Source organism: Triticum aestivum, chromosome 7D, assembly GCF_018294505.1.
Source record: "Triticum aestivum cultivar Chinese Spring chromosome 7D, IWGSC CS RefSeq v2.1, whole genome shotgun sequence".
NCBI classification, from domain to species: Eukaryota; Viridiplantae; Streptophyta; class Magnoliopsida; order Poales; family Poaceae; genus Triticum; species Triticum aestivum.
In genome coordinates, this window is record NC_057814.1 from 31,122,850 (window position 1) to 31,148,390 (window position 25,541).

A 25,541-nucleotide genomic window follows, 5' to 3' on the forward strand; every position below is an offset into this window, starting at 1 on the left:
TTTGACACCGGCCATGAAAAGCGTGGGATTATCGGATCATCTCCAAGTTGGAATTTTGGTGTTGTCATCTTCTTCACCATGCGATCAATGGCTCCATTCATCTTAGGGTGACTAACTATTTGCTTGGTGTGTGCATGGTTTTTACTTCACGCGGATATTACGTCGGGACCATATACGCTTACATCATTTTCAATAGCTGCAAATGCTCGACTGGGATTAGTGATGTTTCTTTTTCTTTTTTGTTCTTACTCCCTCCACCTAGGCATAGCATTGATCTTACATGTCTGCGATTTGTCGGCACGATCCTTCGTGTGTGCATTGGTGTTCGGTGTGTGCATCCTTTTTTATAGAGCCAGTGGATATTCCATCATGTTTGCATCCTCTTAATGCTTCGTTACGAGTTAATAAAAACACAACCTTTTATCAGGAAGTGAAAAAAAACAAAAGGAGTCTTCAAAAAGATCCTTAGGGCATCTCCAACGTGGACCCGCAAATCGTTCATATATGTCATTTGTGAGAGTCCCGACATTTTTTTGCCATCCAAGGTATCCCTCAAGCGTCCTCGGACTGGTCCGAATGTCCAAATTCTGTCAAACTAGAAGCTAGCTTGGAGGCTTTGGAGGAGTCTGGACATATGCCTAGCCAACCAAAAGCCACCTTGGTTGAATGGCCGACTACCGCATCAGTGTCCGCGGACTGGTCTGAACCAGTCCATGAATAAATATAGTGTCCGTTTTAGAGGCCAGCTTGGTGATGCCCTTATGTACAAATCAATCAACACAAATGGGTAAAATTTCTAAAGATGCTGAAGTAGAAACCTGTCGAGTTCTTTCCGTTCCAAGAAAGAAAGCTAGGGTTTCTGCCTCTCGCCGGCGCCGTCGCAGGTCCGCCTCGTCTCCGGTGGCCCTAGGGCCATGGGGGCGCGGTGGATCCTGCAAAGGGCTGGCGGGAGGGCTCTGTTTTCAATCGTTTTTTCCTGTCTTGTTAGGGTTTGTGTCCTGCTCAGGAAGGCGAGACGGCGGCAGCTCCCTGAAGATGGAATAAAGGTCTCCCCGCCTAGCCCCCGTTCCGGCGGTGCATCTAGCATCGTTGGTGGGCATGTGGAGGTGTGTCTCCGGCGGATCTATCTTTGGTGGATTTGCTTGGATCTCGTCGTTGTTCGTCTACGTGCGTGTGTCTTCGGGTTGAATCCTTCCAACCTACGTTATTCTTCATCGGCGGCGGTTGTTGTTCTGGTGCGCTGGTCCTATGGGGCCTTAGCACGACGACTTCCCGACTGTCTACTACAACAAGTTGTGCCCGACTCCGGCGATGGAGGGGTGATGACGGTGGCGCGCCTTCGGCTCGCTTCAGTGCTTGTAGTCGTCGCTAGGTGGTCTACGGATCTGGATGTAATTTTTATTTCTGATGTTCGTTGTACTGCTATGATCGTAGATGAATAGATTGGAAGTTTTTCCGGAAAAAAAAAGATGCTGAAGTAATCTTTAATTTTTCTTATAATAAAAGTCCTTGGAATGAAAGATCCCCTCAATAGTTAGTATACAAGCAAGGAATCAAAATAAGTTTTGAAAATCCGTCCTCTCCTAAATCTAAATCCTATCCGCATAGAAGGTCAAGTTGATACGGAAATGCAACCGGGCGATTGGCTGACAAAGCTAGCGTGGACGAAGCAACCGGAGATTCTCTTTCCTTGCAAGAATCCACCACCCAAGCTCGAAAAAAGAAAGAGAAAGAATCCACCCCCTACGTACAGAGATTCCTACTATCAAGATACTCTTCCCTTGGACTTCAGAACGGATCAAACTCACTGATGAGTGCTGCCACAAGCTGCCTCTCTTTGTTCCTGACATTAAAAATAATTAGCACTTTCTTAATTCTGCTCACTGATTAGTCATTTCTGCTCCGACGATTTCAATGATGATGACGTGTTCAATCATGTACCACTTCGCGGCCGTACCCTCTGAGAAGTTATTATTTTTACATGTACCCTTGAATTTGTACACTTCATATCACCAGTCTCCACTGTTTGGTCAATGAAATAGTGCCGGTAGGTAGGCCATTATGTGATACGAAATGAAATTCATGCTGTCACAATAAATTATGGTTTCTATTTTCAAAGTCTCCAAGTCGTGTACAGAGATTGTAGGAAGTGATTTGCCCACTTGTGCACATTCAGAAGCGAGAACAGTAGTACGCTCCACCTCATCTTGTAATGAATCTAATGATAGCGCAGCTGTTCAAGTGTATGAAGCTCACAGAGCCAATGGATGCTACAGTTCATGACGGACGATGCATTTTATTTTATATTTGATATAGTAATATATATTTTCCTTTGCAAACTACTCCTGTAAATCTCATTTGTTTTCCAACTAATAGTATATATTTATATGTCATGAATGAGATGGTGACATACAAGCACTTTGTTTGCTTAACGCCTACCTACCTAATTGCTTGGCCACCAAAGACCAAACAAGTCACTTTTCGTAATGAAATTTGAGAAAGGTATCATCATTGATTGCTCTACACGTCCATTGGATGCCTTGCTTTTTTCTCTCGGCAGGTCTCACTCAAGGCCGTTCCCCTCTTGTGACTATATTGATTAACAATAATAAATCTTGGCTCTCTCTCTCTCTTGATGTTGTATCTACTAATTCCATATATCTTGCTACATGAGCGCTGGAACCTTCTAACAATTTTTTTGACATTGGTAGTGGTATATATGAAGGGGGTTCTGGTTGTATAAAATCAGATCCCACGAGTGAAGAGTACGTATTGATGCACTTGGGGTTGAATGAAATGGTACTTGTCTCTCTCTGTGCATGGCATTGGGACCCAACATGCTATCTTGCGATTTTTTCTTCTTTTTTTGCTGGAAAATTGAAACCCGGTTGAATTGGTTGAGACATGTCTTTCAGTACATAAGTTTTCTACAAAAATCAGGAAAAACGTTATTCCATGAAAGACACTGAAAATGATCGGAAAGCCTTGCCTACTTATTAACCAGTAAATAACCTTTTTTTCAAAAAAAACTGATGGCAATGAAGGTGATAAAACCATAATAGTGTTTCCTTTCGGTGAATAGACACGAAATGCAAGTGGCAGAAAGTGAAGGAAACTGATGCTACCAAGTGGAGAAACTTGATCCACTAGCTAGCTAGATTAGTTGCACCCGTGAGTTAGTGCTTAGTGGGGTTGGCTGATACTTACATCGATCACACTATCATACACGTACGAATATATCTTGCACGGTCTCATTGGCTGTGGATGATTTCGACACACTGTAAGGAGATCTTTTCCATGCCAACTTAGCACCACACAAGCAGGTGTGCAACACGTCAGACTCTTTTGGCGCCAGGGTTGACTCTTCATAGTTCACCGATTTACACGAAGGGATGGTATATATGATCGTCAATGAATTGACTTCTGGCGTTTTCAGTACAATTTTATGCGTGCATCACTTTCACTTCCTCGGAACATTCTTCGACCATAGGATGCAATCGAGATGATACTGTGTTGGCGAGCGACACTTTGTTGATAAGAGCTTTTGAGATTTGTCGGCGCATATATTTTTCCTTGGAGATCGACCCTTCCCTTGTTGATCGACATCCCCCTTCGACATGATACTCTCGAGTCACTTATAGCCGACACCCGTCTTGTTCGAGCAGACAGTCTCCATTTCGCGCCAAAGATACGCATCACTTCAAAAATAACATTTCTAGGGGGGTTATTTCTGAAGCTACCCCTAGGCCTAGGTGGTGGGCATGCAAGTGAATAGACGCAAGTATAGGGGTTAATGTGCAAAAGCGGCCATGCACAACTAATCAATACACTAGTGCCCAGCTGTCTGGCCTGATAGACTGACACCAAGATATCATATCAGTGAGAGAAGAAGAAGGGAAAAAGAATTCTCTCATGGGTCATGATCACACTAAGCCAGAACTAGAAGAGTGCACATATAAAACTTTCTAGGCTAGCCGGAAGATAAATGCACGAGAGAGATAGACACAAATCTCAAATATATATGTGGTGGCTTAGTGTTAGGCTCACACGCACCTAGCTAGCTCACCAGATTCAATCTCCTTTGCCAACAACGACCGGAGAAGTCCCGTGAGCTTAGCTCTCCAGCTAGCGACGGGGCGCCGGCCGGCGGGTGCGCGGGCTCGGTACGTAGTAGACGGCAGGCGGCGGCGCGTCGGATTGATCAGCACAGACATGGGGAACGCGCTGGGGTGCGCCGGGCTGGGCGAGCGGCTGGCGGCGGCGGCTCGGGACGGCGACGCGGCGGAGGTGCGGCGGCTGCTGGCGGCGGACCCGGGGCTCGCGCGCTGCACGGCCACCTTCGGCAACCTCAGCTCGCCGCTCCACCTCGCCGCCACCAAGGGCCACCACGAGGTACGTAGGCTCGCGCGCGCGCGCCGGCCGGACGGCCGGACGGCGAGATGGCCCGATCGACGACCCGCTCGCTCGACGGCTCGTACCGTGGCTGCGGCGTGGCATCTCGACGCCGGCGGCGGCCGCGCGCGCCTCCGCCTGCATGCATGCGAATTTGTTTCCGTTTTGCATGGGCTAGTTCAGCGGGTGCAGTTTAAATTCAAAACCATGCAAATAAGGCGCGCAGTTCAACATGTTCTTTTTTTTCCTCTTACAAGTTCTTTATGGCCGGTGTTACGAAAAATAATTTCGCAATGATTTTCTCTCCCTGAAAATAGAAATGCAAATGCAAAACAGGCTTTGTATTTTGAATACCTAAACAAGCCAACCCTACAAAATTCAAACCGCGACTCGTAGAGTGTAAGTTTAAATTTGAGGTTAATGTCGAATAACTAGACAAGCCCACATCATGGGCCTCAAAAAAAATTATGCACGAAAGACAAAACAGATTCAACGAAACAAAAACTAGAAAAACAAGTGGCCTAGATTAATTAGCTAGTAGATCCCACATATTGATCCTCCTAGTAATGTCTCGAAAGGTACTACCATATCAGATTTGTTCTCTAAATTAAATAATTATGGACGCCTATCTAGCTTAACCACAGACAAACCACTGATAAAATAAAATAAATTCACGAGTCGACAGGAAAACCTACCTACTCCACCATATTGGATTTGATTTGGGGCGCATGCGTGCGTCCTCCGGCTATGGTTTTCCAAGCAAGTACGACTCATTTTTCCTTGGTAGAAAATGACCCCTTCGTCTTGTGGCCAGAAATTCACGGCAATGTCGAGTCACCATTGGAGGGATGCATTCTTTTCCACGCAAGTTGGCACCCGTAGTTAATTAGTTGGGATATTTTCGGGCCGGGTTACTGTCACGCTGATGTGTAACAAGGTAGATGGATCAAAAGTTTTCTTTGACTTGATGCTTTTCCTCTCACCCTAGTTGATGGTATATAATGGGAGCCAGGTAGCCAGGTAGGTGCGTTCACTAAATAGTGACACGCAGATTTTGATGTAAAATTGTAGGGGAATCCAACAAGTTGTCTGGTTTTTTTGGTAAGTTGATTTTTTAGCTTGTACTCAATGGCTGTTGTGCTTTCTCCTTCCTCCAGCCAGCTACTCCGCATTCCTCGTGATCCGCTTGATCCGGCGCCGACCTAACTACTTGCTGCCGCCGCCCATGGCCAATGACACTCCTTTGTGTCGGGGCGTGCCTCGCCGGCCTGTGGCCCATACCCACCCGGCCATCTCTCTAGAGCCGAGAACCCGCCCCGCATCCGAACCGTCAAGCCTCCTACTCCCCTCCACTGACAATGCCCCTACCGTGTCGTCCCCGGCCCGGCCTCACCTCCCTCCCATCTCCCAGGAAATTGACTTACACCAATTCGATTCCCATGGAACTTAGCAAACGCGAAAATCCAAATATGACGGGACAGTTCTTTTCAGGAATGGGCAAGGCAAAATGTAGGTACATGTGTGTGTGCCTCGAGTGCTATGTAATAATTAAGAAAGAAGCCGTAGAATGCACGGCCAAATTTTCTTGAGGGCTTTTATGTAAAAGTTAACCACCTCGTGCAATTGAAGCACACATGCACAGTAGACTGATTTTTGCAGCACAAGTTGCTGTGTTGCTGTCGACGCATGTGCCAAGTAAACTCTGATTAATAGTACAGCTAGTAGACAAGGCTAAATTCCATGTTTTTAAAAGCCATCGCGTCAGGACGCCATCACCAAAGTCACAGAGAAATTAATTAAGCGCAGCGTCCTGTCCGCTCGATCGTCCGGCTGGCTCGCTTAATTTGACGATTTTGCCAACAAATATATGCTCAGCCAGTGATTATGCATGCAGTAGAAGTACATGAGCTGATGATGAGTAGCTAGCGAGCGAGCCAGCTGGTTTAACTGTTCCCGTCTGCAGCCGTACAGTCGTTACGCTCAAATCACGTGTTCCCCGACCTGGACACGTAACGCTATTTTTGGTCATAAACATTCGATCAAATTTAATTTAATTTAAGTTTTTGACTGCAAAATAAAAGCAAAAATCGGTTCCCCTGTTTTACTTTCACTTGCACGCGTGCGTGCCGTCGCGGCGATTAAGAAAGGCTTTTGCGTTTCCTCGAAAAAGAATTCTGAAATTGTTTATGTTTACGTGCGTGCAGATCGCGGCGCTGCTGCTGGAGAAGGGAGCCGACCCGAACGCGAGGAACGTGTACGGACAGGTATGTATGCATGTCAGTGACAGAGTGTGAGGTGAACAGTGCTGGCTTGCTTGTGTTATTGCTCATCTCAAGTTCCCAACCAACTCAATGTGTCAGTCTCCGAGGCTGATCTCTCCGATCGAGCAGTTGAATCCATCGATGCAACGCTGCTGCCTCCTGTCGCGCGCGTGTTGTTGTTGGTACCTCTTTTTTTAATAGAAACTATGTGTGCTATTATTGGTTGCAAGTGCAACAGCCACAATCGAGGAACTTATTGGTCCCTCATATAGTAGAATCATCACTTTTTTTGTGTGTCGTGGCACTCCCCACGCAAACAGATACAGCCTGCCCAGCGCCATAGAATTGACACAAGTCAAAAAAATAATTAAGGGGTTGGGGAGGGGGTGTTGGATAATAATGCCTTTCTTGTTTAAAAAAAACTTAACTAATTTGAAGAAAAAATGGGCAAAGGTCAAATATTTGGACTACAAATGGTACTTTCATGAAACTAAAAGTTCAATGACGACATCTACTTTTTTTGGCCCTGCATATTTACAAGAATAACTGGAAAAAAATACAGTTCTTGATAATTTTTCTTAAATGCCAGATTTGGAAAACTTGGAATTGTTTAAAAAAATTGTTGTAAATATGGGATTTTTTTACGGGAATAACAATTTCTGAACAATCAAGAATTATTTCTAGTGTCACTGAATTCCATGGTTTTCCAGGATATTTCTGTAGGTGTGATTTTGTAAAAAAAAACATAGAGTTCTTTTTTTTTGCAAGAAAAAGTATAGAGTTCTGCTAACCTTAAATGAATATTTTTGATTCACATATTTTATTAGTTTCATTCTACATAATGTTTTGCCTATTTCCAAAAATTTGTATTACTCGGGACTGCCACGTGGGCGAAAAACAAACACCATCCTATAGGATTTACATTGAAGAAATGGACCAAGGCCGAGGGTTGAAAATGTCTTGTATTGAAACCCAGAGACCAAACTTAGACTTTGGACAGTTCATGACTCCAGTATATATTATTTCTTATAAATTTATGTTTGCTTTAAAGCTTTAATTATGGATATTCTACTTAGGCATAGACATGAGTGTGCAGTAGCAGTAAGAGAGAAATAAAAGGAAACATATATTTGCAATCTGACCTTAGCCTTTGCATGAATTGCACGCAAAGCAAAAATGTTCGGAAACACTACTAAAAATCCGACGTTAGATTTTTAGACATGACAAATCTGACATTTTTCATGGGAATTTATATTGGCGGGATGATGGGAATAGTTTGCAAGCACGTCAATTTTCTAACAAAAAATTAACTTAGACGAATTTGCCATGCTCCCAACAAAATTTTCCATCCTTGGAGAACATAATTCTCGTAAAAATCATTCGATTTGCCATGATTAAAAATCCGACGTCACATTTGTGGTGGACTCCAAAATGGTTCCTACATAAAAAAAATGTGGTCCGGAAATGATTATGTAGAAGCATCGTGGGAAATAATTTCTTCGCAGTAAAAATTTCATGTCGAAAACTGCATACTTTGATATATTTGTTTTTATCTCTGCTGTAATCCCATCAGACAAATTTGTTTTGCTCAGTAAAATGGAACCTTACCGTGATTTGGTTTTGCAGACGCCGTTGATGCAAGCGTGCCGCTCAGGGCACTGGGAGGTGGTTCAGACGCTGCTGGCCTTCAGATGCAACGTACGCCACTAACCCGAGCCAAGATTCAGCTCGCTTGCTTCTGATCTGTTCCTGCAGATCAATCTAATCTGATCGCGATCTTTTGCTTGTGGCTGAATCGATCAGGTGTGGAAGGCGGACGGGCTGACCGGGCGCACGGCGCTGCACGCGGCGGCGGCAGGCGGGCACGTGCGGTGCGCGCGGCTGCTGCTGGCGGACGCGGCCGGCGCGGGCGAGGGCGCATCGGCCCGGTACGCGAACCGGGCGGCGGGCGGCGGCGTGACGGCGCTGCACCTGGCGGCGCTGCACGGGCACGTGGACTGCGTGCACCTGCTGGTCGACGAGCGGGCGTCCCTGGACGCGCAGACGATCCCCTGCGCCGCGGCGCCCATGGCGGCCATCGGCGCCGGGAGCACGCCGCTGCACTACGCGGCGTCCGGCGGCGAGGTCCGGTGCTGCCAGGTGCTCGTGTCCCGGGGCGCCGACCGGATGGCCGCCAACTGCAACGGCTGGCTCGCCGTGGACGTGGCCCGGATGTGGAAGTGCAACTGGCTGGAGCACGTGCTGGCGCCCAAGTCGCAGCTGCCCGTCCCCAAGTTCCCGCCCTCCGCCTACCTCTCCCTCCCGCTCCCTTCCCTCCTCGCCGTCGCCCGGGACTACGCAGCCGCCGGTTTCCCCGCCTCGCCGGACTCCGGTGCCGGCAACGACGACGACGCCTGCTCCGTCTGCCTCGAGAGACCCTGCAACGTCGCCGCCGAAGGTGCCCTACTCTGCTCTTTTGTCACGCGCAAATTATTATTTTTTCAAAAATTTCGATGATTTGTTGATCGTTTCTGACTCGATCGGTGTGCAGTGTGCGGGCACGAGCTGTGCCTCAAGTGCGCGATGGACCTGTGCACGGTGATGAAGGCGTACGAGGTGCCGGGGCTGGCCGGCACCGTGCCGTGCCCGCTCTGCCGGAGCGGCATCGCCTCCTTCAGGAAGGCCGTCGCCGCGGCCACCGCGTCGCCCGAGGACGACCAGCAGAGCATGAGCGGCAGCAGCCTCCCCTGCGCGTGCGCGCGCTGCCAGGACCGCCACGGCAGCCCGGAGGATGAAGAGGAGGAGAAGAGCACATGCCGGTCTTCCGGTGGCCGGAGCTACGGCGGCGGCGGGTTGGACGGCCCGGAGGCCGCCATAGCTCCCCTGTACTGCGCCCCGTTCACCGGCCCCTCCGCCATCTTGTCCTGAGCACCAGCGGCTCTGTCCGGATTAGTTTCGCAGGAATTTCATCGTGCACATACAAAGGTTTCACAGGAGTAGTATACATAGTTACATACAGACATGCATACGTAGACGAAGCTGGCATACCATTTGATTTGTTGTGTTTGTGGTGTGAAATGATGTAGATACGGTGGTGGGATGTGCACTGATGTGGTGGACATTCATAGAAATTCTTTCTTGTAAATTATACTTACTAGTCACTTGATCTTATGAAGTTGCGATTCTTTCCGATCGGGTGAGGACTACAAAATGCATGTAGGGTGATTGATAAAGTTGTATTTGTTTGTGCAGTGCATGTCATCTAGTAGAAGAAGAAGAAAGTAGTCCCTTCAATCCGCGTTGCTTGTCACTGTTTTAGTACAACTTTTATTAGTAACTCTGATCCATATAACTTGCCGTTTGTTTTAATACAACTTTAGTAATTTAGATTGGAGGGAGTCATGACCAGTTCACCTCTATCAAGTCCAAGTGTTCCTGTCAGCATTGCAAATTATCGCAAATGGCAGTAGGGATAACTATAAGTGGTGATTCATACATTTGTTTTCGAAATGGATGTAGCTATGTCTCAGTCGACTGAGATTTAACCAACTATGAGTCAAGTGACATACCATATAAGAAAAGGGAAAAAATCTGTTTTTTTTTGCACGAATCTTAATGTATGATCCCACAGATAGTGTCGATTGAGACATAATCAAGTCTCAGTGGACTGAGATTTAGCAAGACTGTTTCAAAATCAGCGAAAAATGTCACCATTAACGGACAAAAAAGAGGCTCATCGATGTTGACATTGTTACCACTCACGCATTATACTATTCACAGCCGGAAAAACAAGGCCCGTTATTGTTGTAAGATATACATGTGTAATGGTGCAGGTTCCAACCCCGTCATTAGAAGTATTCAGCCCATTAAGCCATATTTATCACACGTGACAGTCTTTTTTCTATGGACCGCGGCGCAGGAAGTAATGTCTCTCTTACACCATGATTGCAACGCATTTGGTCAGAAAATAAATCTTGGTATGTCCTCAGTATTTTCAGTAAGGGGTGCTCAAACAAGTTAAGAGGAGAGGTGAAACAAACTCAGAATGTAAAACTTGAAACTTTATCTGAAAAGTAGTTGGGCATGCCCACGGATGTTGGTCGAGCTAAAAATGAGGTGTTTAAAAATACCCGAAGGGCAGAGTTTGGAAGAGGATACAGGGTTAGATTGATCAGATTCTATCAGTTGGAGGTAAATAAATTGAGGGTAAGTCGGTAGCTCAAGCCCTATCCACATATGCTATGGAATGCTTCAATCTTCCGCGAGGATTGTGTGAACATATCGATTCTTTACTTCGCAAGTTTTGGTGGGGAGCGAAGGAGGGTAAGAGGAAGACAACTTGGGTTTCGTGAATGACATGTCACAACCAAAGTATTTGGGAGGAATGGGCTTCTTAAAGATGAAACTATTTAATTTAGTATTATTAACTAAGCAGGGATCGGGGTTGGTGCAAGAAAAAAATTCCGTAAGTGCACATATCTTGAGGGCTTTATATTATTCAGATGGGAGTTGCTCTCGGCATTTATGGGGACTCTCCCATTGCAAGAAATTGGTAGTTTGAGCTAGAGGATTTTCTGCCAGAACAACAATATGTCAAAGTTATGGTAACAATGTGGGCATTGGGAAGGCAAAGAGAGATGCACGAAGATAAATATGAAAGTCCTTTTGCAACGCGCAACTTCATTGAAAATCATCTGAGAGGACTACAGGAGATCGACACAGCACCAGTGTGGCAGCCAAGAGGACCATCTGCACCATCAAGATAGCTTCCGCCACCTGAAGGATTGGCTAAAGGAAATGTCGACGGATCGATCTCTGTGACAAACAAAAGGGGAGTTGCGGCTGCTACATTCAGGTCTGGAAACTGGTGTGTTCATGGGGGCTTCAGTTCTGGTGTGTATTGGTGTTATAGACCCACAAGCATGGAAGCGATGGCTTGCCGTGAGGCACTATGCCTAGCCAGAGATATCAACCTACGAAAGGGAGTAATCGCAATACACTGTGTAGAAGTGCAACGATCTATTCACAAAGGAAAGCAAAGGATTGCAGTCCATGATTATCAAAGATATTTCTTGTATGAAACTTTTGTTACAAGACTTTGTTTTTACATATGAAAGAAGGGCAGATAACGTGGATGTTGCGCACGCTTCATTAGCATTATCACCAGCCCGACATTGTCGACTTTTGGACCCAGGGGCAATGTAAAACCCTCTATTACGTATGAACAAATGAGTTCGGGACCTTTGCCTCAATTTTGCTAAGGTAGCTCCTATTCCCCGACCCATGCGGGGAAAATCAAGCTAACACACACCCCTGCTCCCGTGGGAAAATATCTGGTGCACCGGAGCTTATGGTGCTACCGGTACACCGAACTCACAGTGTGCTTATAAAATGTTCAAAAAATTCTGAAAAAAATTAACACTCACCCAACATCAATGTAGGTTGTCAAAAAAATTCAAGTCAAAATTCGAAATATAACTTGAAAAACAAAAATGACAAATTCAACACTGAATAGTACACAACATAACTCGGGCTTTAGATTTGGCCCATTATCACACTGATGTCAAATTTGTCATTATTGTATCTCAAAAAATATTTTAGACTTTTATACGAATTTTTTTGACATCATTTGCGTTAACGTGCTAGATTTTTTTCAGATTTTTTAAAACATTCTATGGCATCCGGTGCACCGGTAGCACCACAAGTGCGGGTGCACCGGATACATTCCCCTGCTCCCCCACCCCACACACACACACAAATTTGGGACGGCCACATCACGGCGGGGTGCCCCTGTTTTTTTATTATTTTTAGCTTTTTGAAAAATTCCTGGATTTCAAAAAAAAATTGAATTTCAAAATATGTTCATAAATTAGAAAAAATCGAAAAATATACATGAATTAGAAAAATATTCGCCAAAAAATCACGGATTTGAAATAAATGGTCACAAATTTTAAGAAAATGTTCATGAATTTAATTTTGCTTCTCATATTTCAAAAAATGTCCATGATTTCAAAATATCTTCACGAATTTGCAAAACTGATTGCCAAGTTTCAAATGTTCTAACATTCAGGAAATGTCAAGAATTGGAAAAAATCACGAGTAGAAAAAATGTTCATGGATTTGGAAAACAAATTTGAAGAAATGTTCTGGGATTTCAAAACTGTTGATAAATTTTAAAAAATATAAGGTTTTTAAAAATGTTCAAAAATTGAAAAAATTCTCGATTGAATGAAAATTTTGCGAATTCCAAAACTATTCGTGATTTGAAAAAATATTTTAAATTTCAAAAAAATTGTTTGTTTTAGTACAACTTTTAGCAACTCTGATTCATATAACTTGTCGTTTGTTTTAATACAACTTTAGTAATTTAGATTGGAGGGAGTCATGACCAGTTCACCTCTATCAAGTCCAAGTGTGCCTGTCAGCATTGCAAATTACCGCAAATGGCAGTAGGGATAACTATAAGTGGTGATTCATATATATGTTTTCAAAATGGATGTAGTTAGGTCTCAGTCGACTGAGATTTAACCAAGTGTGAGTCAAGTGATATACCATGTAAGAAAAGGGAAAAAATCTGAATTTTTTTGTGCACGAATCTCAATGTATGATCCCACAAATATAGTGTCGGTTGAAATATAATCAAGTCTCAGTCGACTGAGATTTAGCAAGACTGTTTCAAAATCAGCGAAAAATGTCACCACTAACGGACAAAAAAGAGGCTCATCGCTGTTGACATTGTTACCACTCACGCACTATACTATTCACGGCCCGAAAAAGAAGGCCCGTTATTGTTGTAAGATACACATGTGTAATGGTGCAGGTTCCAAGCCCGTCATTAGAAGTATTCAACCCATTAAGCCATATTTATCATATGTGACAGTCTTTTTTCTATGGACAGCGGCGCAGGAAGTAATGTCTCTCTTACACCATGATTGCAACGCATTTGGTCAGAAAATAAATCTTGGTAAGTCCTCAGTATTTTTAGTAAGGGGTGCTCAAACAAGTTAAGAGGAGAGGTGAAACAAACTCAGAATGTACGACTTGAAACTTTATCTGAAAAGTAGTTGGGCATTTATGGGGACTCTCCCATTGCAAGAATTTGGTAGTTTGAGCTAGAGGATTTTCTGCCAGAACAGCAACATGTCAAAGTTATGGTAACAATGTGGGCATTGGGAAGGCAAAGAGAGATGCACTAAGACAAATATGGAAGTCCTTTTGCGACGCGCAACTTCATTGAAAATCATCTGAGAGAACTGCAGGAGATCGACACACCACCAGTGCAGTAGCCAAGAGGACCATCTGCACCATCAAGATAGCTTCCGCCACCTGAAGGATTGGCTAAAGGAAATGTCGATGGATTGATCTCTGTGACAAACAAAAGGGGAGCTGCAGCTGCTACATTCAGGTCTGGAAACTGTTGTGTTCATGGGGGCTTAGTTCTGGTGTGTATTGGTGTCATAAACCCACAAGCATGGAAGCGATGGCTTGCCGTGAGGCACTATGCCTAGCCAGGGATATCAACATGCGAAAGGGAGTAACCGCAATAGACTACGATTTATTCACGAAGGAAAGCAAAGGATTACAGTCCATGATTACCAAAGATATTTCTTGTATGAAACTTTTATTACAAGACTTTGTTTTTACATACGAAAGAAGGGCAGATAATGTGGATGTTCACGACATTGCGCAAGCTTCATTAGCATTATCACCAGCCCGACATTGTCGGCTTTTGGACCCAGGGGCAATGTAAAACCTTCTATTACATATGAATAAATGAGCTTGGGAGCTTTCCCTCAATTTTTCTAAGGTAGCTCCTATTCCCCAACCCATGCAGGGGAAATCGAGCTAACACACACTCATGCCCCCCCCCCAACACACAAATTTGGCACGGCCACGTCGCCGCGGGGTGCCCCTGTTTTTTGGTCTTTTTTAGCTTTTTAAAAAAATCCTAGGATTTCCAAAAAAATTGAATTTGAAAATATGTTCATAAATTTTAAAAATGCTAAAAATTTCCAAAAATATACATGAATTAGGCAAAATGTTCAACAAAAAATCACGGATTTGAAATAAATATTCCCAAATTTTAAGAAAATGTTCACGAATTTGATTTTGTTCCTCATATTTCAAAAACCGTCCATAATTTCAAAAAAATCTTCACGAATTTGCGAAAAATATTCCCAAATTTCAAATGTTCTAACATTCATAAAATGTTCGGGAATTGGAAACAAATCACGAGTAGAAAAAAATGTTCAAGGATTTGGAAAACAAATTTGGAAAAGTGTTTTGGGATTTCAAAACTTTTGATGAATTTGTAAAAAAATCTGAGATTTAAAAAAATCAAAAATTGGGGAAAAATCTTGATTGTATGAAAATATTGTGAATTCCAAAAGTATTTATGATTTGAAAAAGTATTTCAAATTTCAGAAAAAGTTCACCAATTTTAAAATTGTTCCTAGGTTTAAAAAATGTTCTTGAATTTTAATAAAAGAATGAGAAAATAAAACGGAATATTTTAAATTTAAAATGAAAATAAAAAAGAACACCAAAAGAAAAAAAAAGTGCCATGGAAGGTTCTGGAATATTCACAAAACCGGAAAGGGAGTATCCTAGACAAGTCGATTTAGGCCGGCTCATATATGCATGCGTGAGACCGCTTGAATGACCGATTGCTCGACAAACGTCGACCAATGCGGCGAAAGGGTTCCCACCTATCTAACCCTAAGTGTATGGCTAAAAAATTCTGATACTAAGCCTAAATTTGCCCACACCTCTTTCGCAACCATAGTAGGCAACACAAGCACCCCTGCACCCATTCTTTTCTTCAAAATTCAAGTTCAATATTTGGGTCCAAAATTCCAACCGCACGATTTTTTTGGAGTTTCTTTTTTCCAAAATCATGTCGAATTCGGTGATCATTTTAGCCTAGTCTTACCTAAAATAGACATAAGGTTTGATAGAAACTTGATGGTTTAGTATTACTCCCTCCGTTTCATAATATAAGAGCATTTTTTACACCGAGGAGAAGTTTTGAAGAGAGAGAAACGAGTTGATGTGGTGGATATGTGAAAAATACATGTGACATGTCATTGCTGATTATCACAAAAGCAGAGTCAAATAATCCAAAACCCGTTTAATCATAATGAGGGTTGTAAAGTGAAAGATTTCTAGATTTTAGGTATTTGAAGGCCACGACTGCTACCTTCACATAAGTTAGGCATTGTGCCACGAAGGTTGCACATAAGTTAAGCTCTGACTATTGGACCGACGCTTCATGGCATATCTTACTTAGGGCCAGTTCTTTTGGTGGCTTTTTTGAGCTTCTAGAATAAGGTACCCCCTATCCAGCTTATTCTAGAAGCCAAATCAAAAATATTTTTTAGAAGCCTAATAGTTAAGTCTTAACTAGTAAGTTTCTAAAAACATAAATTTGGTTGGGCTTCTAGAATAAGTTGGGTAAGGGGCGGCTTATTTCAGCTTATTCCAGAAGCCAGCAAAAGAACTGGTCCTTAGAGTAGCATGGTATCCCACGGTTTCATGAGTGTGGCGGTCGACGAGTGGCACGTGTTAGCCCCCGTTCCCATGGTCTAGAGGTACATATGGTCACATGCCGATCGCAGTATTCGGAGCACGTAAGCAAAACTTACAAGAGGTTAAATGGCGCATCCCCTGATGCCCAACATGTTTGTATTTGGACGAGTACACCCCATTGCTAGTCCATGTCCAATGGATCCTCTTAGGCTGATCATAGTGAGAGTAACTTAGCTAGTAACATGAAGCATTCCATGATATTTTTGCTTTGTGGCATGTAGTTAATAAAGAGAGAGCTGTTTGGAGCAACATAATATGTTACCATCACATAACATTTCCCAAAGACAAAATGAGTCTACAAGCTAATAAATACAACCACCTGTGACACTGCATCTATGTTACTCTCCGCTATGAAGGTACTAACATAGACTAGTGTCATATTCATGACACTAGTGTAAGAGCAAGTACAATAGAGCTGAGTCAGCTGGCTATAAGAAATAAACTAGCTAGTATATTCTTGCTTAGTTGGAGGAAAGAAAAGAGGAAAGAGAAGGTAAGCGGGCTCTTGATGAAGAGCCAGCTCTAGCACGTGCTCCTAGGCACTTTGTGAGGGTGAAAGGTGGGCCATATAACAAAAAGGAAAAAACTCTTCTAATCAACTATTGTACAAATTGGCTATAAGATGGGCTAGATAATTTTTTGCGCATGGTAGATAATTTGATGCGTGAGGTGCGCTTCAAATTTCAGAGCATTTGGACATTTGAGTAGCTCTCAGCAAAAAAGACAAATTGGGTCTGAACAGTATATGAACAGTATACTATTTAACAGACCCCAAATTTGTCTTTTTTGCCGAGAGCTACTCAGATGTCCAAATGATTTAAAATTTGGACCAGACATCACGCACCAAATTATCTACCATGCCAAAAAATTGATTTTTTTTTTGAATTTTTCTAGCATTTATTTTGATTTTTTTTATCCAGCGCAGGTACAGATGCTCCGGGGAGCCAAAACGCCTCACTCCAGAAGGTTTTTTTTTTTAACGTCGCCTCACTCTAGAAGTTGGCTATACTATTAACCATGCTCTAAGTTACTCCCCACTATGACTAAGAGGGTATCATGCGCTTATCGAAGGAAGCAAGGTCTAACAAAAATGTGCGAGTTGCGAGATGTGCACAACCTTAGATCCTGGCATTGATCCAGTAGCCAGCTCCTTGTTGGCGTATAAAAGAAAGAAACTCTACTTGTCTACGAGGTGTCAACAGTGGTGGTCCTAGGCAGTGGCGGAGAAACCTGGGCATGGGCAGCCCAGCCTGACGACCCAGCCCGAGAAACCCGGGCCAGGCCAGGTCGGGCTTTGTCTTTGGGGCGGGCTCGGTCCTGAAAATGCAGCCCGTTGCATATGTCGGGCCGGCCTTGGGCCTAGGAAATCAGGTAGTTTACACAGAGGCCCAACCCGGCCCGACCTGAAATTCAAGGGCGGAGCTACAGGGTGGACAGGGTGGGTTGCAGCCCACCCTGGAATTTCAGATCGGCCTATATCCTATATACAATATAGATGGGCCGAAGAAGAAAAGAAAAGCCTAGTCCGAGAGAGACACATCCAGATCTAAGCCAGCTCTTCCCACCCCACTCCTTTTGCTAAAAAAAAGTTCTTCCCACCCCTTGCCTAAAAAAATATGTTCATAACCGTGACGCCCAGCCGCCTCTTCCCCGCCTCCCTCTGCTCGCCGCCGTCGTCGGTCGTCGGCTGCCCGCACGCAGAAGGCTCTTGCTGTCCCGCGCGCCCGGCGCTCGGCACCAGCCGCGCGACAGCGCCCCCGCTCGGCCCTGTAGGCTGCGACCTTGCCTGCCCTGCTCCTGCCTCGGCCGGCGTACTGCAAGCCGGCGCCAGCGGCTAGCCACCAGTTCGCACACCAGCACTTCGGCACTCTGTCACTCGACCTGATTTGAGGTAGCAGGTCGCCAAATGCCCATTCCCTAGCTTTTGATTTAGGGTTTGCTCTTTGCTTTCTGTTCAATTATCCAGTACATGAACCGGCGAACATAGGCACAGTTTCTGTTCAGTTATGTTTTTATGATTGATAGGAAGAAAATTCTTATAGCAGAACTATTGGGGAATGAAAAGGACTGAAGACATTGCATCTACTTTTCACAAACTTGTTATGTATGAGGATAGGGAATAAGGGTATGCCAGATGTTTTTAGGACTATATTGATCTATTCCTATATAGTATTGGCAATTACTTAGATGCTTCACATGTCAAATTTGTTGTAAAAGAAATTTAGCAGGACCACCCTGGTTTCAAATCCTAGATTCGCCATTGCCGAAATTGCTTCGTTTTTGTCCCTTTGGGTCGGGCTTGGGCTTATGTATGCGTTTTTGGGTCGGGCCGGGCTCGAGGCTAGATTTTGCAAGTCGGGCTTTGGCAGGCCTGGCCCAAAACTCGGCCGAGCCTGGAGAATGCCCAGGTCTAGTGGTGGAGCTAGCTTGGGATGACTAGGGGCCAATTGAAAAAAAAAATGAACTCTTAGAGGGGTAAAAATCTATACTTTTCTCAATCTATGCAGCTATAGAAAAAATTTCTTCAGAAAATATCCCAACATAGCTCCGCCACTAAACCTGAGAATTTGTGAATGCCTAGGTAAGTTTGATGGCCAGGGAAGCCCAACAACGGCACATGACCCGGGAGCAAGAGATATTGGGTCATCAATTTGAAAGGGACTACTGAAGCAAGAGCCCAATATGACCCTACAAAGTGTAAAGGTACTCATACCATAAGGGCATGAGCAATGGAAGCACCCGTAGGGTGTTGCCCCATCCTCTCCACCTAGATAAAGTACGTTGAGCAGTAGTACAGTATTACGAAATAAACACCCAACGCAATAGCTGCCTCACTATGGTCCACGGTTTCTCCCTCTTCCTATTTCTTTTCATGGCATGGATTGGAAGCATGCCTACTCCATACCAGTACATGCTCAACTTTCTTTGCTTTTCTTCCCCCTACCCTCTCGCCTTTTTGCTTGTTTGGTCAGGGAGGAGCCGGCCTCCTCTGCAGGCATCCGTGTTGATCTTGAGGCAGCACGTCGAGCTGTTTTGGACCACCCGAGCCTGGGTGGATAGCTGGCGCGTTGGCCTTGCCCTAAGGGGGTGTTTGGTTCCAGGGACTTTTTTGTGTTGGGACTAGAAAAAGTCCCTAGCAAACCAAACAGGGTGGGACTTTTTGCTAAAAGTCCTTAGAAGCACCTCCTTGAGAGTCTTTTTCAAAAAGTCCCAGGGACTAGAAAAAGTCATAGGACTAGAGAACCAAACACCACCTAAGTCTCACGGGCGTGGGGCACAACCCGGTAAAAGCACATAAGGTTTATTAGCTGGGAACACAGATCAAAGGCCCCCAAAAGAGGGACAGTAGATCCACCGCCGGTGGTTATGAGCTCATATCTATGGATTAAAGGAGAGCAACTAAAATCTACAAAAACAAAAATTGCATTCCAACTTGTTTAGTTTGCACTGAAAACTTCACATTAGCCTGCCTTTGCACATATTTACTGAATTTACACTTTGGACGACAGAGATGTGCACAATCTCTCCGGCACTAGGAACCTTCCCTAGACGATGACGTATATATACACCGGCACGTTCGATCGGCCGTATTCCACACGTCGGGGTCAAGCACCGCCGCCGACGGCCGGCAGCGCGTCCAATCAGCTCCCGTCTCGCACGTCCGTACGCAGCTGCGAGGAATCAGCCCGGCAGCTAGCTTCGAGTTTTTGACTAATCCCCCGTCGCTTTCGTCTCCCGGTCCGGTGGCGATTAGTCAAACCCAAGAACCGGTCGCCGCGGGCGCGAGCGCAAGTTCCACCCTTCTTCCACGGCTAGTCATGAGTCCTCGATCACGGGTCACCGCGACGTCTGGCTCCATGCCCAGGGAGACGGTGTGCCGACGACGGCCGCGGCGCCGGAGACCGGGATGCCCATGGCGACGCGGCACCAGCCGGGCTGCGCGGGCGGGGCGGGGTCCGGGCGGGCGACGTGGACGTGGACGTCGCCGAGGACGCGCACGGCGAGGTGGACGACGCCGTGTCCCGGCCCGCCGCGGCGCGGGCAGCGGAGCGAGTAGCTGAGCCTGCGGAGCGCGCGGGGCGGGCGGAGGCCATCCAGCACGTCGGCGGCGGGCACGCGGCACCAGCCCAGCGGCGTGTCGCCCACGAGCCGCGCGCAGCCCGACTCCGAGAGCACCGCCACGCGCACGTCGTCGCGGCCCTCCAGGAACCCCGCGCCCACGGGCACCACGAGGCGCGCGTCCTCGCCGACGTCGGCCCAAGAGTGCTCCCCCGCGCCGGACGACGCGGGCGCCACGCCCGTGCTGCAGCCGGCGGAGGAGGAGGAGGAGGAGGACGAGACGGCGACGTAGGGCCGCAGCCGGCGCGGGAGAGGCGAGTAGGTGGGCGGCAGGCGCAGCGACTCGGCCGACAGCACGGTGACCTCCAGCGCCACGCCGCCGTCCCACTCGCCGTCCTTGGGCACGAGCCTCGACGACGGCATCGCGTCCTTGCTCCCTAGCTCACGGCAGACAGATCTCCCTCGATCGGCGGCGTACGGTGCGGTGGCGAGCGGCGGGTGGGAATGGGAATGGGGCTGGCGTGGTCGCCGGCCGGTGGTTTATACCCATGGGCGGGGTTGAAGGGTTCCTCGATTTGGACGAGGAAGGCAGGAGGAGGCGAGAGGAGGGAGGGGAGGCAGCTTCTGCATGGAGCGCGCGAAGCCGCAGAGAAGGTTGGCGCGAACGAAGGCTATTGCTTTCAGACGTAGCACCCGCACCGGTGACAACTCACACAGGCTTTCTTGGCGCCTTCGCGCTGCCCACTTGGAAGAAGACGATGGTCGAGTCCAGATCAGTTTTTGTTATTTTTGTTACGTACAAAGTTTGGAATATTTAAATGGAATCGGGAACTCTCGTGGAATTCCTTCGGAAAGGGGTACGTGACGACTATGCTGCTTGTTATTTTTCCGGGAACTTTACTACTCCTACTACTGGTGGTAGACGTGACGGGTCAAAACTTGTTTCTATGACTACATGTGTTCTTCTCTATCCTGGGGAATTTATCTTTTGCAGGTCAAGGGAATGTTCCTACGTACAAATCTGGCAAATGCATAGGAAGGAGTCCCCGTGAAAACCCTAGCCGTCAAAGGCGACCGACCCGGCGAGAGGAGGGAGTACCGCCCCGGCCGGACTCCAGCGTCATCGGGATTTCCTCGCCGCCGCCGGACGAGAGGGGGGGAGAAGCCCAAGACTTTGTTCCACGTGCGTTCACTAGTCTGTGTCTTAGTTAGATCTTTGGTTGTCCATGATTTCAGCTCCTGCAACGGATAAATAGGTTTCCTCCAAATATCTCGTCCAAGAGATGGTTCTCTCGGCCAACGGTGCTGAATCAGGGAGGCAATGTTTAAGGCGTCTTGGATCCACCAGATGTGGGTGGGCGCTTCATGCGACGTCGTGTTGGAGTCGAGATAATGATTCTGTTTGTCCTGCTATTTGTGGTGGTGGTGTTGCGGGCAGCCAACACTACTACATAATCGAGCATCGGAGGCGGTTTTAGTACATGGGTATGCAGCGGTTTTCCTGTTCTACTTCAAACCTTGTGTTGTTGAAACTTGAAAGTGCATCTAATCACCAAGGTGAATTTTTGGCATTCCTGTCGACATATCTCAAAGAACTACTGGTGCTTCTAAGTATATAGTAGAAAAAGTCCTTTTAGGTACAACATTCGAATGAAGGTGACCCGTAAAAATGCTTAAAGACAAGAGTTGGACAAGCAAAAAGATTCTACACATTCATTTTAGTGATCCAAGGTCACATTGAGTCTTTTGCCCCATGTGTTTAAAGATCAAACTCCAAAACTCCTCAAAATCTTTCAAGTTTTCCACTGTATCTACCTAGTTATATTCCATTCGGTGATGCGAAAGCACTTTCACTCGGAGCCACATCCTCATCTTGTGGTCGTTAAAAGAATCATGAGATATTTACTTCATACCCCTAACTTCGGCCTTTGGTATCCAAAGGGTTAATCCTTTGACCTCGTAGGTTACTCAGATTCGTACTATACCGGTGACAAGGTTGATAGGACTTCGGGTACATGTCAATTTCTTGGGAGTTCCCTTGTATCTTGGTTCTCCAAGAGACAAAATTCAGCATCTCTATGCACCACCGAAGCCGAATATATCTCAGCCGGATCATGTTATGCTCAACTTGTCGATGACACAAACACTTAAAGATTATGGCATTCATCTCAAACATGTTCCACTTCTTTTTTGACAAAGAAAGTGCCATAAAATTACCCATAATCCCATCCAACATTCTCGAACTAAACACATTGATGTTTGTCATCATTTCATTCGTGACCATATATCCAAAGATGGCATTGATCTTAGCCATGTTCGAAATGACTAATAGCTAGCCGACATATTTACCAAACCTCTTGATGAGAAGACGTTTTGTCGTTTGAGGAGTGAGCTAATATCCTCTATGCTTCTAACATGCAATGAAATCTCACCATCATGCATGCACATTATATCCATTGTTCTACACTTGATCCTTGATATTTCTCTTATGATGAACTGTTACATATCTTGGATATTGTGATTTGCATATAACCCTTGTCGTTTGAGGAGTGTTCTAATATAATCGATGCTTCTAACGTGCGATGAAATCTCACCCTCACGCATGCACATTATCCATGTTCAACATTTGATCCTTGATATTTCTCTTATGATGACTATTTTATGTCTTGGATATCTTGTTGGAATTTGTGATTTGCATCTAACCCCTCTAGGTTGGATAAGCTTAAACGATGAGTACTTGTTTGAAGTTCAACAAGTGGTAATCACACAAGTGGTATACCACCAATCATCACAAGCAAGCAATTTTCCTATGTTGTTGGTAAGGCATAGGGACAAGGTAACCCAATTCATCCATAGACATCATCTTGTGTAATTTATCGCTCCACGTCTATTGGATATCCTTGTTGTCCCCTTGTGTTATCAATCCGTGTAGGATTGAAAGTTCTTCAATGCCAAAGGATTGATCCAAACTATTGATGATAACCACACGTCATCATCAACAATAAGCATCCACACCAAGTTCAACTACACTAATTCATAAACAACCATCCCAATGTAAGTCCATGCCTTTTGAGTAGGGATATCACATTTAGGGAGAGTCTTAATGAAAAATTGAGCTAAAGCAACTCTAAAAGCGTGAACACATTAATGCTTAATCGATAAAGGTAACCCCTTTTGAGCTTTAACGGAAGGTATGACTCATGTGATACAATGTCTTCCTTAGACCACACGGTCCTAGGTCAACAAACTCATATATGGTGATATTTTCTTATGCTTGGACTAGACCCGTCTCTCTCTCTCTCTCAGAAATTTTATGTAGAGTAAGTACGGAGAAATTAAATATTTTTTCCTAGAAATTGCATGTAAATTAGAATAGATGAATTAAGTGATATTATTTTTTAATCCAGTAAGTTAAGCCAACTCAACAGAAAGAGTTGTAGACAAATGTACTTTGTCTGAATCAAATGTATCCTACCATAATATTTGCTACAAGCAATCATCTTTCATCTGTTGCATTCTCTTCTTTTTTGTGTGAGAGTGGCTTCGTTAGTAACATACAATTCAAGGAAACTGGGTAAACATCACGTTAGTTTATTTTGGGTTGTGGGATAAGAGGGTGTTTTTTTTTTCCTGCATGCTTCCATGTCGTGGCGACCCCACCCGATTTTTGTAAGTTGCATGTAACTAGTCATATCGTCGTATTGCAACTTTTATGAATCAAAAAAAGGAAAAATTCTAGGATGCTCCGAGAACCAATTGTAGGTTCGGAGGCTAGTCCAGTGCTTGCGTAATCTGCCCATCGTAGAACGAACCTTTAGAACGCGTGTCTCATTTTTTTTTCTCGAATACGCACGAGTGTGCGTATCATTCATTAAAGAAGAAAGCAGGAAGACTCCCGAGTCCACGATTACATTGCAAATTTACATGCCGGGGTCAGCCAACACCACCAGACCGAGACACTACTCTCGATCCGGCCCACCATCCTCTACCTAAAAACCTACAGCGTTGCCTTTCATAAGGCCAGCCCTAGCCCAGAGAGCACCATCTTCCTTAATCCTAAGCAAAACCGCAGTGAGTGACGGGATAGCCCCGTTGAACACGATGTCATTTCGGTGCTTCCAAATACACCACATCCCAAGTAGGCATTTTGCGCGAGTGGAGCTACGATGGGCAGAGGAACGATCCTGATGGAGACACCAATCGCCAAGGCCTTCACCATCCTGGGGCTCAAAGTCAGGTCTGTCCGTGATGTTACCCATCCAGTGCCACACCTGCTTAGCAAAGACACAACCAACAAGGAGGTGCTGAATGGTTTCGTCATGTTGGTTGCAAAGTGGGCAGGAGTCCTGGTAAGGTAAACCACGGCGGGCCAGCCGGTCGAAGGTCCAGCATCTGTTCTTTAGGGCAAGCCAAGTGAAAAAGCGGCATCGCAAGGGCGCCTTCGACTTCCAAGTGAACGCCGCTGACGGGGAGACGACACGCCCCATGAATCCAGCGGCATAGGCAGATCTAGCTGAGAACTGTCCGTCCTTCTCCCAAGACCAAGATAGTGCATCCTCAACGTCGTTCGAGAGCTGCCTTCCGGAGATTAGGGTCCACAACAATATGAGCTCGTTCAGAGCTTGGGGCGAAAGGTTGGGGCCAAGGTCCCGAACCCAGCTGTCATTGGGTAGAGCATCGGCAACAAGCTTTGATCTTTTAATCCGGTCCAGAATCAAGCCATGTACTGTGGGTGCAATCTCCTCAATTCTCCACCGGTCGAGCCATCTAGCATCCCAGAAGAGGGTAGCTTTGCCATTGCCAATTGTAGTATGTGCCGCCGCATGAACTAGACCCAGAGCTTCTGCCGGAACAGGGATGTTAAACTCAGCCCACGATCGGGCTCGATCCGCACGCTGCAGCCAAGCCCACCTGGCTCGCAGTGCCTTGTTGAGCCATTGAAGATTCAGGATCCCTAGGTCCCAGGCGACAACACAGTTACCTCCTCTCGCATCTTTTAACGCGTGTCTCATTTAAGGCGGATTGTCCTTTCAGCGGGAAGCGGCGACGATGACGATGTTGTTGCTCCTGATGCTGTTGGTGGCTCTGGCAGTTGCTCATTGGCAGACATCATGTTAGTTCGTGTGTGCGTGCGTGTTTATGTTTTTCTCAGGGGTAAATGCGTGTTGGTGCTGTACTGGGGACGCGGCTAATCTGCACCCGAGCTCAAATGAGCTCGGGTGAACAGTAAAATCAAAATTTTTTTGAAAAAAATTCAAAAAA

General features: G+C 45.6%; 2 protein-coding genes across 2 annotated transcripts; one reads left to right on the forward strand and one right to left on the reverse strand.

The window, feature by feature from the left end:
• Nucleotides 1-3,981: 3,981 nt before the first annotated feature.
• LOC123167998 (probable E3 ubiquitin-protein ligase XBOS36) lies at nt 3,982-9,824 on the forward strand. Its single transcript, XM_044585861.1, has 5 exons — nt 3,982-4,392; nt 6,597-6,656; nt 8,280-8,351; nt 8,457-9,090; nt 9,184-9,824. Exons 1-5 carry the CDS (start codon nt 4,213-4,215, stop codon nt 9,558-9,560), a joined length of 1,323 nt encoding a protein of 440 aa, XP_044441796.1. The 5' UTR covers nt 3,982-4,212; the 3' UTR covers nt 9,561-9,824.
• A 9,803-nt stretch (nt 9,825-19,627) lies between these two features.
• LOC123166707 (uncharacterized) lies at nt 19,628-21,168 on the reverse strand. The gene has a single exon (XM_044584501.1). The coding sequence runs from the start codon at nt 20,700-20,702 to the stop codon at nt 20,058-20,060; it is 645 nt and encodes a 214-aa protein (XP_044440436.1). The 5' UTR covers nt 20,703-21,168; the 3' UTR covers nt 19,628-20,057.
• Nucleotides 21,169-25,541: the final 4,373 nt, after the last annotated feature.